This window comes from Macrotis lagotis, chromosome 1 (assembly GCF_037893015.1).
Source record: "Macrotis lagotis isolate mMagLag1 chromosome 1, bilby.v1.9.chrom.fasta, whole genome shotgun sequence".
In the NCBI taxonomy this organism is placed as follows: domain Eukaryota; kingdom Metazoa; phylum Chordata; class Mammalia; order Peramelemorphia; family Peramelidae; genus Macrotis; species Macrotis lagotis.
This window is the reverse complement of record NC_133658.1, coordinates 400,999,115-401,015,054: the sequence shown is the minus strand read 5'-3', so window position 1 is coordinate 401,015,054 and position 15,940 is coordinate 400,999,115. Positions and strand designations below refer to the sequence as shown.

Sequence of the window (15,940 nt, the reverse complement as noted above, 5' to 3'; positions counted from 1 at the left end):
TCCTTAAGTGGGCAAAAAGAATGGATATGAATTCTTCTTGGCAGCTGAAGCAAGACAGGAGAAATATGCAAGGTTTACTTCCCAGATCTGCAAATCTAAACACCCTGCAAATGTTATCCCCCAGCAGATCTTCATCATATAAATAAGAAAAGCAAGTGAACTTAACTACAGCCTGAAAGGCCAGTGGGGCCTCGGAGTCTATGAAAATTTAACTGCCTGCTGCCTGGTGCATGATATTGCAAGCTAAAACAGAAAGACCAGTTAAGATCCTTAAAGGGAAACCAGTTTATTTGCAGAGATAAGGATCAGTTTTTACACTGGTGCATCAGGACTGACCTATATCAGATATACTGTAGGAGGCATTAAATTTCTTTGAAACCACAGTAGTCTACATGCTTGAAGTCTTCTCTCCTGACTAGTTGTGTGATCATAAGCAAGCCACTTAACCTCTAGAGAAACCTCTGTTTCCACATTTGGAAAATTGGAGAAATCAGATCTGTAATACCTATATCAAAAGATTGTAATGAGGTTCCATGAGATATTTTGCAAACTCCCAACTATAAAAATGTCAGTTAATACTATTGTTCCTTAAGACTACCAACACCTACAGTCTTCCCACCTGTCTTAGTCTCTCACTGTCTCCCTCTCTGTTTCAGTGTGTCTTCATGTCTCCCTCCCTCCCCCACCCTTCTCTCTCTTCCTCCCCTCTTTGAAGGCATTTCCCCCAGTTTTCCTTCCCTCCTGTCATAATCTATCTTATATCATTCTTATTCGTGCACATGAATTGTCTTCTTCAAAGTCTTCTTTTCCGTTAGGGTTCACTTCAGGTACTACTTCAGGAAACCTTTCTTAATTTCCCTCCCAATCCCATTTCCCCTCACCTAAAAGTAATCTCTCCTTACCCACATTTACACATTCTCTCATAAATCCTATATATTTGTGCATGTGTCATATCCCCAATATTAATAAACTACTTTAGAACAAAGACTAGGTTATTTTTTCATCTTTGCATTCCCAGGACCTAGATCAGGGCCTGATCTAAGGTAGCCAATTAGTCAATGTTGAACTGAATTTATGTTTTGTCAAAGACAAGGAAGACACTTCCCAGAATGTACTATGAGGGGAAAAGAGTTGGTTTACTAGATTAATATGAAACAGGGCCAAAAATGGTCTTCAGGGACCTGAGATATTTCTCTGGGATTGGGCAGGGCCAATCAAGGTTAGCTTATAGAAAGGCAAGACTAGCATAAAAAGACTAGTTTTATAAATACACTGTAAGGCAGTGGTATGAAATTCAAATATCATACTTAAGGGTCCCTGCAGGCAACATATTGATTTAATATTAAAGTGTTATATTATCTGCTTTATTTTTATTTTTTGCTTTTTTTTCATCCTTCATTTTCTAAGAATACCAGTGATATCAGGGGATGATGTTTTGATTTGCACATGCTTTGGATTTAAGTGAGGCAGAATTGCACAGAGTCATCAAGTCTCCCTTTCTCTTCCAGGATAATTTGTGGCAGGACAAAAGTCAAGATAACTATCAATGGCCTGGGATGCAGTCAATGACTTTGGCATCGTTGATATCTGGTTAAGCTCTAAGTATTTCATTCAGCCACCCTCATGGCTATAGGAACAAATTATTCTTATCAGCCCATTCCACTGGGGAATGTCTTCACATGCTTGGAGTAGACATTTCCCTAATTCACTGACCAATTAAAAAGCAGTCATTTACCCTCAGCCTAGTTTAGTCTTCTGCTAAGGCAGTTTGATCAGGGTAGGTCACTGAACATTCTATATCTTCTTGGAACTCCAGCCACAATTTTGATTACTTAAAATTAAAAAGTTTTTGAACAAACAAAACCAACGCAGCTAAAATTTGAAAGGGCACAGGCAACTATAAAAAAAATGTTATGGAAATTTTGCTGATAATGGACTCATTTCCAAGACATAAAAGTAGCTGATTCAAATCTGAAAGAGTAAGTAATCTGGAAAACAGTTTGAAATTATACCCAAAGGGCTATAAAACTGTGCATACCCTTTGATCCATCAATACTACTACTACTATTACTACTACTACTACTACTACTACTACTACTACTACCACTACTACTACTATTGGCTCTGTATCCCAAAGAGATCAAAGAAAAGGGGATGGGGAAGAATCTCTCCGTCCAAAATATTTACAGCAGCTCTTTTTTGTGGTGGCACAGAATTAGTAATTGAGAGGATGCCCACCAACTGGGGAATGGCTGAACAAGTAGACTGTATATGGTTGTGCTATAAGAAATGATAAAATTGTTTCAGAAAAACCATGGGCATCTTATATGAACTGATGCAAAGTGAAATGAGCAGAATCAAAGAATTTGAACACAGTAACAGCAAAATTGTAACAGTGATCAACTATAAAAGACTTAGCTACTTTGATCAAGACTTTCCAAAGGCATACATGATGAAAAATGCTATACACCTCCAGAGAGAGAACTAATGAACTCTTAAGTATAGAGTGACGCATCTTCTTTCCACTTCTTAAACTTTTCTTGGTTTTGTGGAGGGGTGTTTTCCTTAGGAACATAGCTAATAAGTTTTGCATATTACTTTACATCAATCATTTTCATATTGTTCGCCTTCTTAAGGGGTGGAGAAGGAGAGAAAGAGGGGGGAAATCTGGAACTCACATTTTTTAATGCCTTAAAATGTTTTAAATGTAATTGGGAAATATTTAATGAAATAAAAACATATTTCAAAAAATAATAAACATATTGTTCAACCCACTAAAAAAAAAAAGAGTAGGAGCCATGGTCAAAGTATATGACTCTAAGGAAGATATCCAAGCTTCAAAAGCAAATACATACTTGCATCAGGTATAAGGAATCACAGGAAAGGCTAGTTCACTGGGATAAGATCACCTCAGAACAAAAGACTTAATGGGAAGTTTGCCCTCTGGGCAATCCCTGAGTAGCCTTTCTAGACTATTTAGCCCACTGTTCCCAATACCTTCCTTTGCAGTCATAACTCTAAACTCTCCAAAGCAGAGCAGTTAGATTGAGTCAAATTCTGAACTTTTGAAAAAACCATTGTAAGCATCTAAAAGCATCTCATTCGTATTTGGATTTCTAGTACTGAGCTCAGGGCTAAAGACAGAAGTGGTGCTCCAAAAGTATTTATAGATTAAAAAAGAAAAAAAGACCTCAGATATTCTCATCCTGTTATTTTTTTACATTATTAAAGATTTTATTTATTTTGACTTTTACAATTTTTCCCCTAATCTTACTTCCCTCCCCCCACCCACAGAAGGCAATTTGTCAGTCTTTACATTGTTTCCATGGTATACATTGATCCAAATGGAGGTTCATCCTGTTATGTTTAATGGCAATTAAGAATTCATCAGGAAAACAAGAACACATACCAATAAAAGCATTCTTTTCCTACTAGATCTTTGTACAATCTTCCCAAACAACTTTCTGAGTTCAAGGAATTTCCCATACTTGGTAATATAGGCACCATCTGTCCAGAAATATTTCCCCTACTATCCCTGCCACAGCCTGACATACCCCCACACATTAGATTCACCATGGTAGGATAGCTTTCTCTTGAAAACAAAATTTCTTATTTCAAAGAGTGAATTGCCCATTCACTTGAGGAAAGATTAGATCTGAGGGGAAAGATGCCATGAGGCAGGTTCCTTGTGATGAGTGGGGAACAAAAGGAGGGGGTTGGAAAAATTCTGGAGTTTGCAGGAAAGAGAGAGTAAATTGGAACCTTGGGCAATCAGTGAATCAATCACAAGTATATATACACAAGTAAAGGGGAATACATAAGACTTCCTATTACATTAACACAAGGGCTCATATATCAATTTTCAAAGAGTTTTCACCTCTCTTAGTCTCACATGAGAGGACATGGAAAAGAGTAATACCAGGATGAACAGCCATACATGGATGACAGCTGTATCTTTAGAGGGAATATCTGAATAGAGAGAATCATAGAGTCATTGTAGAATTCCTTTTTGTTTTTAACAGAACCTGTGATTTAATTATTGTGGGAAATTCCCTTTTACCCTTTTACTCTTTTACCCTTTTACTCTTTTACCTATGCAGATCAGCAAATGCTCTGCAATTTTTAGTGTTAGAGAGCTTTCTGGAGTCCAACAGGTTAAATGATTTCCTTAGGATCATACAGGCAATTTATGTCAGAAGCTGTGCTATATTCCCTCTCATTCTGGAGTATTCTAATAACAGTTTTAGGAATTAAGCAGGATAGAAATCTATAGGAAAAAAAAAAGAGTATGGAACCTGGAGTGGGAAGATCTCTGTAGAGTCCCAATTCTGACGCTTTATTAGCTCAGATTTCCCAACTTTATAATGGGAATAATGATATTTGCACTACCCTTCAAAGGTCTGTTATAGGAAAAGACTTTTGTTAACCTTGAAGTATCACAAAATGTAGGTCAAAAATGTTCCCCTTTTGCCCTGATCCTAAAATGGGACATAGTATAGTGGAAGGACCACTCCACTAAAACTCATTTGACCTTAACTCTATTTCCAATCTAATATGAATAACTAGCTGTGTGATATTGGACAAATCACTTAACCTCTCTGAGATCTCAATTTCCTGCCTAACTAAAATCACACAGGTCACTAGTGGCAATGTCAGAGACAATGAAATAACATATCTGATTCCCTGAAGGACACATATATAATCGTGATATGGAATAAGGCAATAGTGCATATCCTGCTAAGCCCAGCCTTAGCTCTCTTCTATGAAGCCAGCAGCTTAGCTACCCAAGCAGTTCTGGTTTTCAGATTTTTTATGATAGCAGAGGCAATAATTAGGAAATGCTACATTCAGCCTACCCTGCCCTAGTCAAAAACTCTTTACCCTCTTCCAGCTAAAAACACCATATCATAATAATACAAGAGGTATGCTCCTGTCTGTTGGAGAGGATCAGGCCCCTCCCCAACTGTCTCCCAAGGTACTGTCACAATTTCTGAGATTTATGAGCTCCCTGAAAGCAGGGACTCCTTTTTTTCTTTTTGGGGTTGCCTTTCTTTGTCTCTTTAGGCTTAGCACAGGCATAGCACAATGCCTGACCCATAGTAGGTGCCTCATAAATGCTTACTGACCAACAATGAGCTTACTGATCAACTGGGCAACAAAGGCTTGAATATATTATTTTATTAAAATGTAAATGTCCAAAAAATGAAAGGGACTTTAAACTAAAATGAGCTAGCATTTTAGCTAACTAGAAATTAGGTAAGAACAAGATCCTACCAGGAATTTAACAGGATTGATAACTTGGCAGGGGATATCCCAGAGTAGGAGGGCTCTATTGGTGATTGGAGGAACTTGTACTTTTAATGGGAAATAGTAGGAAGTAGGAAGAGGGAAACTCCTTAGTCATCCCTGACCCTGATGATATCTCTTGGAGCATCTCTGATTTCCAGAAGTTTCAGACCCAGGAGACTCCTCCACCTTGTATCTTGTTCATCCTGAAACTGGACCCAATCTGCTTGACGGGGAGCCAGTCCTACCAGAAAAGCTTCCTTCCTCCAACACTGTTGACAGTTGCCTAGGGAGACATTTTCACGGACAAGATCTAATCCCATTTGGTAACTTCAAACCATTTTCCCTAATGGAAAGGCTCTCATCATTGTTGTGCTAAAGAGAGGAGTTTTCTGAGCCATGCCCAGGCAAGCACCCCACCAACCCCCAGCATCCTGAGGTTTCAAAAAGCCTGGTTGAGTATGGGATGAGTCCGAATTCGATAAATGATGACGGCTGTAGCTGGGCACAGCACCAAGGAAGTCATGATCACGATGGTGGCCAGGATAATAAGGACGATGACCCAGATGTCCAGGATGTGCTTAGGCAGCACTGTCTCTGGGGAGGCTTGGTTGATGGCATCCATGTTGCTTTACCCTGTGCAGATAGGAAAGGGTTACTGAGCAGTGAGTGTCTCCACTTCTGTCTGTACAATGTTACCACATTAAACTTCCTCAAACACTACTTCTATCATACCACCCACCCTCCTTCTTATCACTAAAATGGAGATAATAATACACCTACCTCACTGGGCTGCTGTGAAGATAAAATGAGCAAGTGAAGCATTTTGTAGCTATTAAAATACCACATAAATGCTAGATTATTATTATTATTATTATTATTATTCCTCCCTAATAAGATCATTAATCTAACACTGAGAGAGACTTCAGATGCCATCTATTCCAAATTCTTCATTTTACAGATGAGGAAACTAAACCCTAGAGAGGTTGTGACTAACAGTTAAGCACAACAGGATTTGAACCCTCCTCCTCTGAGTCCAGAACCAGGATTCCTCCTGCTGGCTCCTTAACCCCATCTAAACATCCTCATCTACTACTACTACCTCAGGTCAAATTTCTTTGCCTGGTTTTCAAGGCTCTTGGTTCCAGATTTGTCTCCTGCTCCTCCCTTACATGATAAGCCTGTTTCTCTGTCAAGCCTAGTCTCCCTCACAGTTACCATGCTCATTCCTGCCTAGATGCTTTTGTGGGGCCTGAATCCCTACCCTGGAATGACCCATCCACACTGGATAATCTCATATCTAAGGACCTAGGTCTTCCTGTTGACACAATGTGATTATATCTAATCTCTTTTTAAGTTGATGATAGGGAATTTCACAGTTATTTGGAGTACATCATCAATAGTTATGAGCCAGATTCCAGAAAAAGCTGCCTTAGTCCCATCGCTTCTAAGAAATAGCATAGTGGAAGGAGCCCTAGGCTGATAGTCAGGATACCTGGGTTCTAGCCCCAGTTTTGCCAAAAAACACTTTTCATCTTCAGAAAAATCATAGGATAATAAGATTAGGAGATAGAAGGAATTTTGGAGCTGTCTACTTCAACCCCTTCATTTTTCAGAAAGTAAACTAAGAACCAAGAAGATAAAGAAATTTGTCCAAGACTAAACAAGTAGAAGGGAGTGGTTCAATATTCTTTATACCATACTACACTAACAATTCCTTCTTTGGATCTCAATTTTCTCCTTTGCAAAATGAGGTGAATTAGATGAATTTTCAGTGCTAACATTCTGAGATCCTAAATTGAGCAGATGAATTTGGGGAATAAACAGAGGAAAACCTGAACTAAGGTCTTCAGGAGCCCTACCTTGGGCACACTAACTGGGTACTATACATAAGAGAATAGGTTTGCTCTATCCCTCCCACTTTTTGACTGGTTTGAAATACAGCCATTTTTCCTCCTAAGGCCTAAACTACAGAAATATGTTGGGAGTCACAGTGAGGAGAAAGGAAGGCAAGGAAAAAAAAGAACAAAAACACACCCAGATCCTGAGTTTGTCTTTCTTTGTTCCCTTTTTGATCCTGTAAAACAGTAAAATTCCAAAGAAGCAATAATTTCTTTTCCCCATTAGTATGTAAGCTCTTTATCATCATTTAGCCTTTTGAAAGGTTTTCTCATCAGTCTTACATTTAAAATTTTCTATTAATTTCTACTTTTCTCAACAGGAATGTTTAAAAGTAAATTTTTTTTGAAGAATATTTACTTTCTGTAGGGTTATAGTCAGTATATATATGATGAGATATTATTCTCAGTAGTAAAGTCGTTTCTTTTGCTTTGTAGCATTGCTTTGCTTTTTTTTTTTTGAGGTTTTTGCAAGGCAAATGGGGTTAAGTGGCTTGCCCAAGGCCACACAGCTAGGTAATTATTAAGTGTTTGAGACCGGATTTGAACCCAGGTACTCCTGACTCCAGGGCCAGTGCTTTATCCACTGTGCCACCTAGCCACCCTGCTTTGCTTTCTTTTATAGTAATTTCTGTTTAATCTTGTGTGATCCTGACTGACTCTTTGGTACCTAATTTCAGTTTGGCAGAAGGTTATTTTCTTTTACCTAGAAACTCTGGAGTTTGGCTGTCCTTACTGCCATGGCATAGTTCACAAGGTATCTTCCCAAGAAGAGGCGCTGTGGTGTATCATGTGAGATGACTGTCTTAGAAAACCTGGGTTCAAGTCCCAGTTCTACAACTGACTAGCAGTATGATACTAGACAAATCATTCAATATCTCCACGAACCTTAATTTAATCTGAAACATAGAAAGAAAATAATTGCTAGCTCTCAGAATTTTTGTGAGAAATGTGCTGTGGAAATGTGATTTATTATATTCATTCTACTCTTTAAAAAACTCATGTTTTCCTCTATTAAATATTTTACATAAACAGCTAAACCTGACTATTTAAAAAACAAAGTAGAAAGCATGAATGCTAGCATGCAATCAAGTGAATTAACAGTCAATGCAATGATGACAGGTATATTAGGGATGCCTTTTTATAAAGAAAGGCAGGCAGATAAAGAGAAACAAAAGTAAATAAGGAGGCAACAACAGGGGTACATTCATCATATTTCACTTACACAGAATAAGCCTAAAGCACCTCACACCTGGGTTTTTCCTCATTCAAGAATAAAGAAGTAGCTGGGGACCTCAAACCCAAGTCCCCAAGATATGAGAGAGAGAGAGAGAGAGAGAGAGAGAGAGAGAGAGAAATCCCCAAAAGTCAGCCTGTCCAATAAAGGAAATTTGAAGATTTAACCATACAGGCTAGTCTCTTCTTGAGAAAGACCCAAGAGTCCTTAATGATGCAATAGAGCTGAAGCAATCTACTTCCTTTTAACATTTCTAGTCCTCACCCATTTAGAGGATCATTCTCCTGGAGTAAATTCTGAAGCTGGAGGAAAATCATAAGGCAGAGCTTCTAAAGACAGCCACAAAAAGGTTCACAAACAGTTGGACGTTGGGTTTCAGAGGACTGCAAGCTAAATATAAATCAATGTAATTAATAGCTTAAAAATACAAATGTAATAAATATTAGCCTGTGTTAAGAGACAAAATGTATCTAGGGAGATGATAGTCCCACTAAATTCTGATTAGGGTAGTCTGTATCTGGAATACTGTTATACAGTTCTGGATATCACATTTTAATGAGGGAATTGATAACCTTGAGAGTATCTAGAGGAGATTAACCAAGAGGATAAAAAGAACATATCACAAGATCAATGGAAGCAACTGAGGATGTTCACCCTGGAGAAGAGAGGTCCCAGGGAGGACATAATAGCTGCCTTCAAGTATCCAAGGAACTGTCATGTGAAAAAGGGATTAGACTCTTTGACTTGGCCTCAGAGGAGAGAGCTAGAAATGAAGGGTAGAAATTGCAGAGAGGAAAATTTAAGCTTGATAAAAAGAAAAACTTTCTGTAGACATATGAAAAAAATGCTCTAAGCCACTATTAATTAGAGAAATGCAAATTAAAACAATCTGAAGTACCACCTCACACCTATCAGACTGGCTAATATGCCAGAAAAGGGAAATGGTCAGTGTTGGAGGGGATGTGGGAAAACTGGGACATTAAAGCAAAATTGATGGAACTATGAATTGATCCAACCATTCTGGAGAGCAATTTGGAACTATGCCCAAAGGGCAATAAAACTGTGCATATCCTTTTATCCAGAAATACCACTACTAGGTCTAGATCCCAGAGAGATCACACACACAAAAAAAAATAAGACCCACAAGTACAAAAATTACATAACAGCTCTTTTGTAGTAGCAAAGATTTGGAAAGGAGATGCCCATCAATTGGGGAATGACTGAACCAACTGTGGTATATGAATATAATGGAATATTATGATGATGAGCAAGCAGATTTCAGAAAAACCTGGAAAGACTTATATGAACAGATGCTGAGTAAAATGAGGAGAACCAGGACATTATCTACCTTAACAACAATATTGTGGTCACCCATGATAGACTCAGTTACTCTCAGAAATACAACAACCAAACACAATTCTAAAAGATCCCTTATGGAAAATGTCATCTATGTCCAGAGAAAGAACTATGGAATCTAAATGCAGATCAAAGCATGCTGTTTTTATCTTTTAAATTTTGCTTTTTGCTTTTTCCTTCTTGTAGTTTCCCCCCTTTATTCTCCTATCACAGTGTGACTAATATGTGTAATATGATTGTACATGTATAACCTATATCATATTACTTGCTATCCTAAGGAGGGAAGAGTGGAAGGAAGAAAATTTTACAAAACTGAATGTTGAAAAACTATCTTTGAATACAATTGAAAAATAAATATAAAAAATTTTTAAAATAAAAAATTTCCTAAAAAAGAGAGTTATTGAAAAGTAGAAATGGATTGTCTAATGTAATAAATAGGTAAATAATCTCTCAGGAGATCTTTAAAGATTACATTATCACAAGAGGTTTCTTATTCAAATATGCTTTACAATGAATGATTGTTGAGGTCCCTTCCAATTTTATGATTCTATCATTCTATAGTCATAAAGATTTAGAAGATCATTAAGTCTAAATTCCTTATTTTAAAGATGGAAAAAAACTGAGGACCAGAAAAGTAAAGAGACTTGCCTAAGGTCCAGTGACTTTCTATATCTTGCTTTTTTCCACAAGATCAGCCTATCTTTCTGGCACATTCTAAGCACAATTTATTTTCAGGGCCCTCCTGCCCTTTTTCCCCCCCAGCACATATGCCCTCTCCCACAAGAAACAGAAGAACAAAACCATCATACTGCCCCAAACCTTCTCTTGTGCCATTTTCACTTTGTTCTCCTTCACCCTATTCTCCCAATAATAAATAGCTAATTGATCTCTACAAATAGGTCATCAGTCAGTGTCATAGAATCATAGAATTTTAAGCTAGAAGATAGTGTTTATTCATCATCTACTTTAACCCTCTCATTTTACTTATGAAGAAACTGAGACTCAGGTATGAAAAATATCTTGCCTGAGGTCATGCATGTAAAAAGTCTATGAGGCAAGATTCAAATTCAAATCTCTCTTCATGTTCACTATTCTCCTAAATTACCATATCAGGCATTAATATCAGAACTCTACTACTCGGGCCTTGGTGACTCAGGTGAATATGATAGACTCATAACTAAAGCAAAGTAGTCTGAGCTTTGCCCTAGGGCAGAAAATTTATAAGATATTAACTTCCTTGAAATACTTCCTCTTTACCCAGATATAGCCCCAACAGAAGCAAGGTGTTTCTCATCGGCAACCACATTCTCAGATGTTTAGAAACCTCAGTCTGCCCCAGGTTGCACTTCATCCCCACAATGACTGAACCCCAGGTCAGCACTTCTTCCCTGCTTACTTGCCCTAAGTGAAAATATTGCTGCAGTGACGTATTTAATGAATATGCCTCAGAGTTCTTTCCATCCAGGCACATGCTGCTATCTGATCTGAACTGCCTTGACTGTTAGGACTTATTGCCAGTGTGATTACCACACCTGTGCCCAGGGCTAGTTTCAAAAAGTATTCATTGAGGAAAAAGGCAATAAAGAAATGAGATCTCCTGTTGAGTATCATATTCGAAGTGGGACAGGGAGAATACCCAGATCAGTGATCCATCAAGCTGACAATGAATAAATCTCTCATCAAAAAAGAGCAAGGTTTGTGTGGGCAACTCTGCTCTGCTAATCTTTCATATGGCCTGGGAAATTACACAGAAAGCAGTGTGGCTTCAGCCTTTCACCAGAATGTGCAGAGAATTAGTAGTCTCTGGCTGTGAGTCACTAAGGCTGGGGAAGTTGGAAGATTCATGACTCCCCAAGCATCTTGTGAAATGTGATTAATGAAGCAGTTCCCAGAAGAGAGGGCTTATTTTTACAAATCTTCCAATAATTTTCCCTATCACTTTTCTTTCACCTTCTCTTCTCTCTAAATAGGAGCTGAACAATTTTGTGAATTTATTAGAAAGGACAAGGATTTCAGATCAATCACTCAGCCTAACTGAGCTAGAATGATTGATTCCCTGTATTGAGAGAGAATTTATTTTGACTGATGGATGTGGCCTTACCGGGTACCATGTAGCACGTAGATCCCAAGACATTATCAAAGTGGATTTGTAACCCTGCTCAGTATTAGGTAGAGAAGTATGTATAAGTAGTTAAGATAGCCCCCTAAGACATAACACAGAAGGGGGTAGGGGAGTACAAGGACAGATACATTTTAATATTCTTTTGTGGAAAAAGCCATTCCTGATGGCACATGTTCATCTATTCTGTGATGAGCCAAGTTGTGGATGTTACTGTGACTACTTAAAGTTTCCAGTCTCTAGAGGTAAGAGATAGAGACTCAATTTTTAAACATTGACTACCATTCACAAAATGTCTTGCCCTGGACTCCAGTCAAATTGAAGAGAATGAAGACTCCCCATTCCTACAACCCAAAAAAGCACATTTTTTAAGGACTACAAGGCAGTGCTTTGTGAGGAGGAAAAAAAGACTTCTCTGTAAGTCAGGACATCTGTAAAGCAGCATGTTGTATTAGAAAGAACACTGAATTTGGAATCAAAGGATCTGGTTTCAAATTCACCTCTGTACTTTGAACAAGTCATTTAACCTCAGTTAAACACCTCAGTTTCTTCATCTGTAAAATAAAAGATCTATAGGTTGTTGTGCTTTTTTCCCAATTCTAAAGTTATGGTTTAAATCTTGACTGCCACTAATTACAGGCAAATTATTCTACTTCTTCAAACTTCCAGTTTTTCAATGGTAAAATGAAAGGGTCATAATTCCATATAAACAGTGGTAGAGCACTCAGGGGTCATCTATTCCAATCCATATATCAATAGGAATCTCCTCTGAAACATCCTCAACATCTGATTATTAGACTTGTACCTGAAATCCTCCAGGAATGGCAAGCTCACTACTGCCTGCCCAGTGATCTTTTAGTTTGGGAGTTTTTTCCCAGTTGTTCTGTTCCAGTCTATTTGGAGCAAGAGAAGGATGAGATGGTAGAATCAAGTGCATCTCTAGGTTACTGGTCTTATCCTTTTGGATTAGGTTTAGCCAGGATTTTAAGGTTTCCTTTGTTTCCACAGAGACCAGTAAAAGAGGTGAAGGTTTTTCCTGTGCTAGGCTCTCTTGTTTGTTTACACATGGTAATGGACTCTGCAAGTATCATGACTGCTTTCTTCATTCCCTCTGCTTCAGCAGCAGGCATTTACTGCAGAGTCCTTTGCAACCTGAGGCCAGATGCTCCAAAGGAAGAAGGTGGGGGGGGTGCAAGAAAGCAGCCAGGACACATTTGTCTAAACCTCAAGTCAATTCACAGGCACATCACAAATGATCCTAGCTCCTTGGGGGGTCACCCTTTCCCCCCATTACTGTCCCTCTCTCTCCTTGGATAACCATAACTGGTTACAGCCTTGTTCTGCTTAGACTTTCCATCCATTCCCTTGAGGCAGGGGAGATGGAAAAACACCAGGACATCTTGAGTAGATCAAAAAGCAGGGAGAGCTACCCAAACAGCATAAACCATTTGACCCAACTGACTACAGAATCTCAGAAAGCAACAAGAAGCCCAAAATAAGGGTTAAGAAAAAAAAAATAGAAAACTCTCACTCTCTCACCCAGCATTATCCATTATTATTCCTTCCCAGTGACTCAGATTTTGGGAGCTTGACTGATGAAGACAAGTCCTGTAGTGAAAAGCAATCCTGAAATCCTTTTTTTAAGAGCTAGAAGGTATCTTAGTCACTATCTAGGTCAACTCCATCATTTTACAATTAAAGAAACTGAGACCCAAAGAGATAAGGTGACATATGTAGTCACTTAGTAAGAAGGAAGACCAGAATTTAAACCCTGGTCCTCTGTTTTGAAATTCAACTTTTTGAGGCACATGTATCCTAGCAAAGCATTATTTAGCATTTTTGTAATACTTACCTGTTACAAAACATTTTCACATAACTAACAGCTGCATTTTATAAGCAGCAATTTCCTCACAATAGCTCCAAAGCAGGTAATATAAGTATTATCCTCATTTTTTTCTATTCTTTTCTTAATCTTTGTTATAAGAGATGGTTCTTTGGGAGAGGGGAAGAACGGGGATACTTGAGAAATGTACGTGACATAAAAACAAAATTATTACTAAAAGCTCATTAAAATAAAAGCTATCTGCTTTTGACAGATGAGAGAACTGAGGCCAGGTGTCAACATAGCCAACATAGTGAGCTCTTGCAGCAACCAGGCCAGAATTCTTTCCCTTCTCCTGTGTTGCCTCTTAACTGAGTCTTCATTGACCACAGCCCAGTGAATAGGCAGTGAGATGGGAAGAAGAGCACCTGGGTTCTAATTTTCTCACTACTTAGATGTCTTGGGAAAAAAGTCCCTTCACTTCCTTGTGTCTTTTCTGCCTATCATTTCATCTGTAAAATGGCTCATGATCTTTAAGATTCCTTCCAACTGCAAACCCACATTTCTATTAGTAGCCCCATAAAATTACAGTTCTATGACCTCAAGTGCCATGTTCTTCACTACACCATTCTTACCTATTTCTATAGCCTCCTGAACATAGGACATTGGTCTCAGTTCCAAAGTGGAGAGAGTGTAGAGGCAGGTGAAGGTGTGTTAGAGGAAGCAGGAAGAAGGTGGGGGGAGAGAACAGGTTTAGTTAGAATCACAAGCAGTCAAGGAGATTTGGGGCTTTATTATGAAACTCTTCAGGATGCCTTCAAACAAAAGCACCCCTAAAATCACTGGTTTATTCCTGTTGCTGTTTAATAAGGAATATTCTTCTTCCCAGCATGACTTGAAAATTGTGGGTAAGTTCCATATTCCTATTTCCTATTCCAGGTCCTGATGATTTCACGGTGGCTAGGTGGCTTAGTGGATATAGCACCCGCCCTGGAGTAAGGAGTACCTGAGTTCAAATCTGACCTCAGACACAATAATTACCTAGCTGTGTGGCCTTGGGCAAGCCACTTAACCCCATTGCCTTGCAAAAAAAAAAAAAGCTGATTTGTTTCATTTTTTTATGCTCAGTATTTAGTACCAAGAATATGTTGTTGTCAGTGTGTCTGACTTTGTGACCCAATTTGGGGTTTTCTTGGCAGAGATGTAGGAGTGTCACTTCTTTCTCCAGCTCATTTTACAGATGAGGAAACTGAGGCAAGCAGGGTTAAAGTGACTTGTCCAGGTTCATGTGAATAGCCAGTAAGTGTCTGAGGCCAGATTTGAACTCAGGAAGTTGTCTTCCTAACCCAATCCATTGTGCCACCTAGTTGGACTACATTTTTATTACAGTTACATTTTAACAATTATTAGGGGGCAGCTAGGTGGTGCAGTGGATAGAGTACTGACCCTGGAGTCAGGAGGACCTGAGTTCAAATGTGACCTCAGACACTTAATTACCTAACTGTATGAGTTTGGGTGAGTCGCTTAATCCCCACTGCCTCCTTAAGGATAAGGACAGTCTTTCTTGTTTATATTTTTATCACCAAATATAAGCCCAGCAAAGGCTTGGCCCATTATAAGCCCTTAATAAATACGACTTGATTTAACTGGGCTTCTAGCTGTATAAGAGCTAGTGTTTAATAGTGTTGGACTTAGAGTCAGGAAAAGCTGGGTTTAAATCCTGACCCAGATACTTGCCAGCTATAAAACCCTGGCGCAAGTCCTTCAGTCTCTCCATCTCTAAACTGTGAGTAATAAAGCACCTCTCCTACAAGGCCATTGTGAAGGCCAATAAGATAACATACAATAAACATTTTATCAAAGCCTAAACTTGAAATTATTTTTTTTGTGTCCTGAGCCCTTCTGGCAGTTGCGAAGCTTATAGAGCTCTTCTCAAAATAATGTTTTTAAATGCATAAAATAAAACACATAGGATTGCAAAGTAAGGAAACTATACTAAAATATAAGTATTAAAATATTTGTTAAAAGTCCATAAACCTCAGATCAAGAATCTCCGCCTTGAATAAATGTTAACATTATTACCATCCTAGCTCCCTAGATGATAGAGAACCAACACGATGTCTGGCATTAGGATTTGACTCCAGAATACATAACAGACTAAGGTCCCTCAAAGGAACAATTCTTTGTTCTCCTCACTTCCTGGATCCCCACCTCTATCTGCC

At 38.5% G+C, this 15,940-nt stretch overlaps 1 protein-coding gene across 3 annotated transcripts in view; it reads right to left on the bottom strand.

The window, feature by feature from the left end:
* Positions 1-872: 872 nt before the first annotated feature.
* The window catches only part of SMIM3 (small integral membrane protein 3), a 49,556-nt gene continuing 34,488 nt past the window's right edge, over positions 873-15,940 (bottom strand). For 2 of the 3 annotated variants that reach the window (XM_074212638.1, XM_074212639.1), the window contains exon 3: positions 874-5,922. In XM_074212638.1, coding sequence (XP_074068739.1) covers positions 5,729-5,911 — 183 coding nt within the window. In that variant the 5' untranslated portion in view covers positions 5,912-5,922 and the 3' untranslated portion in view covers positions 874-5,728. Of the gene's footprint in view, positions 5,923-8,685; positions 8,812-15,940 lie in introns of all 3 variants that reach the window. The other variant, XM_074212640.1, reaches the window with a different exon arrangement.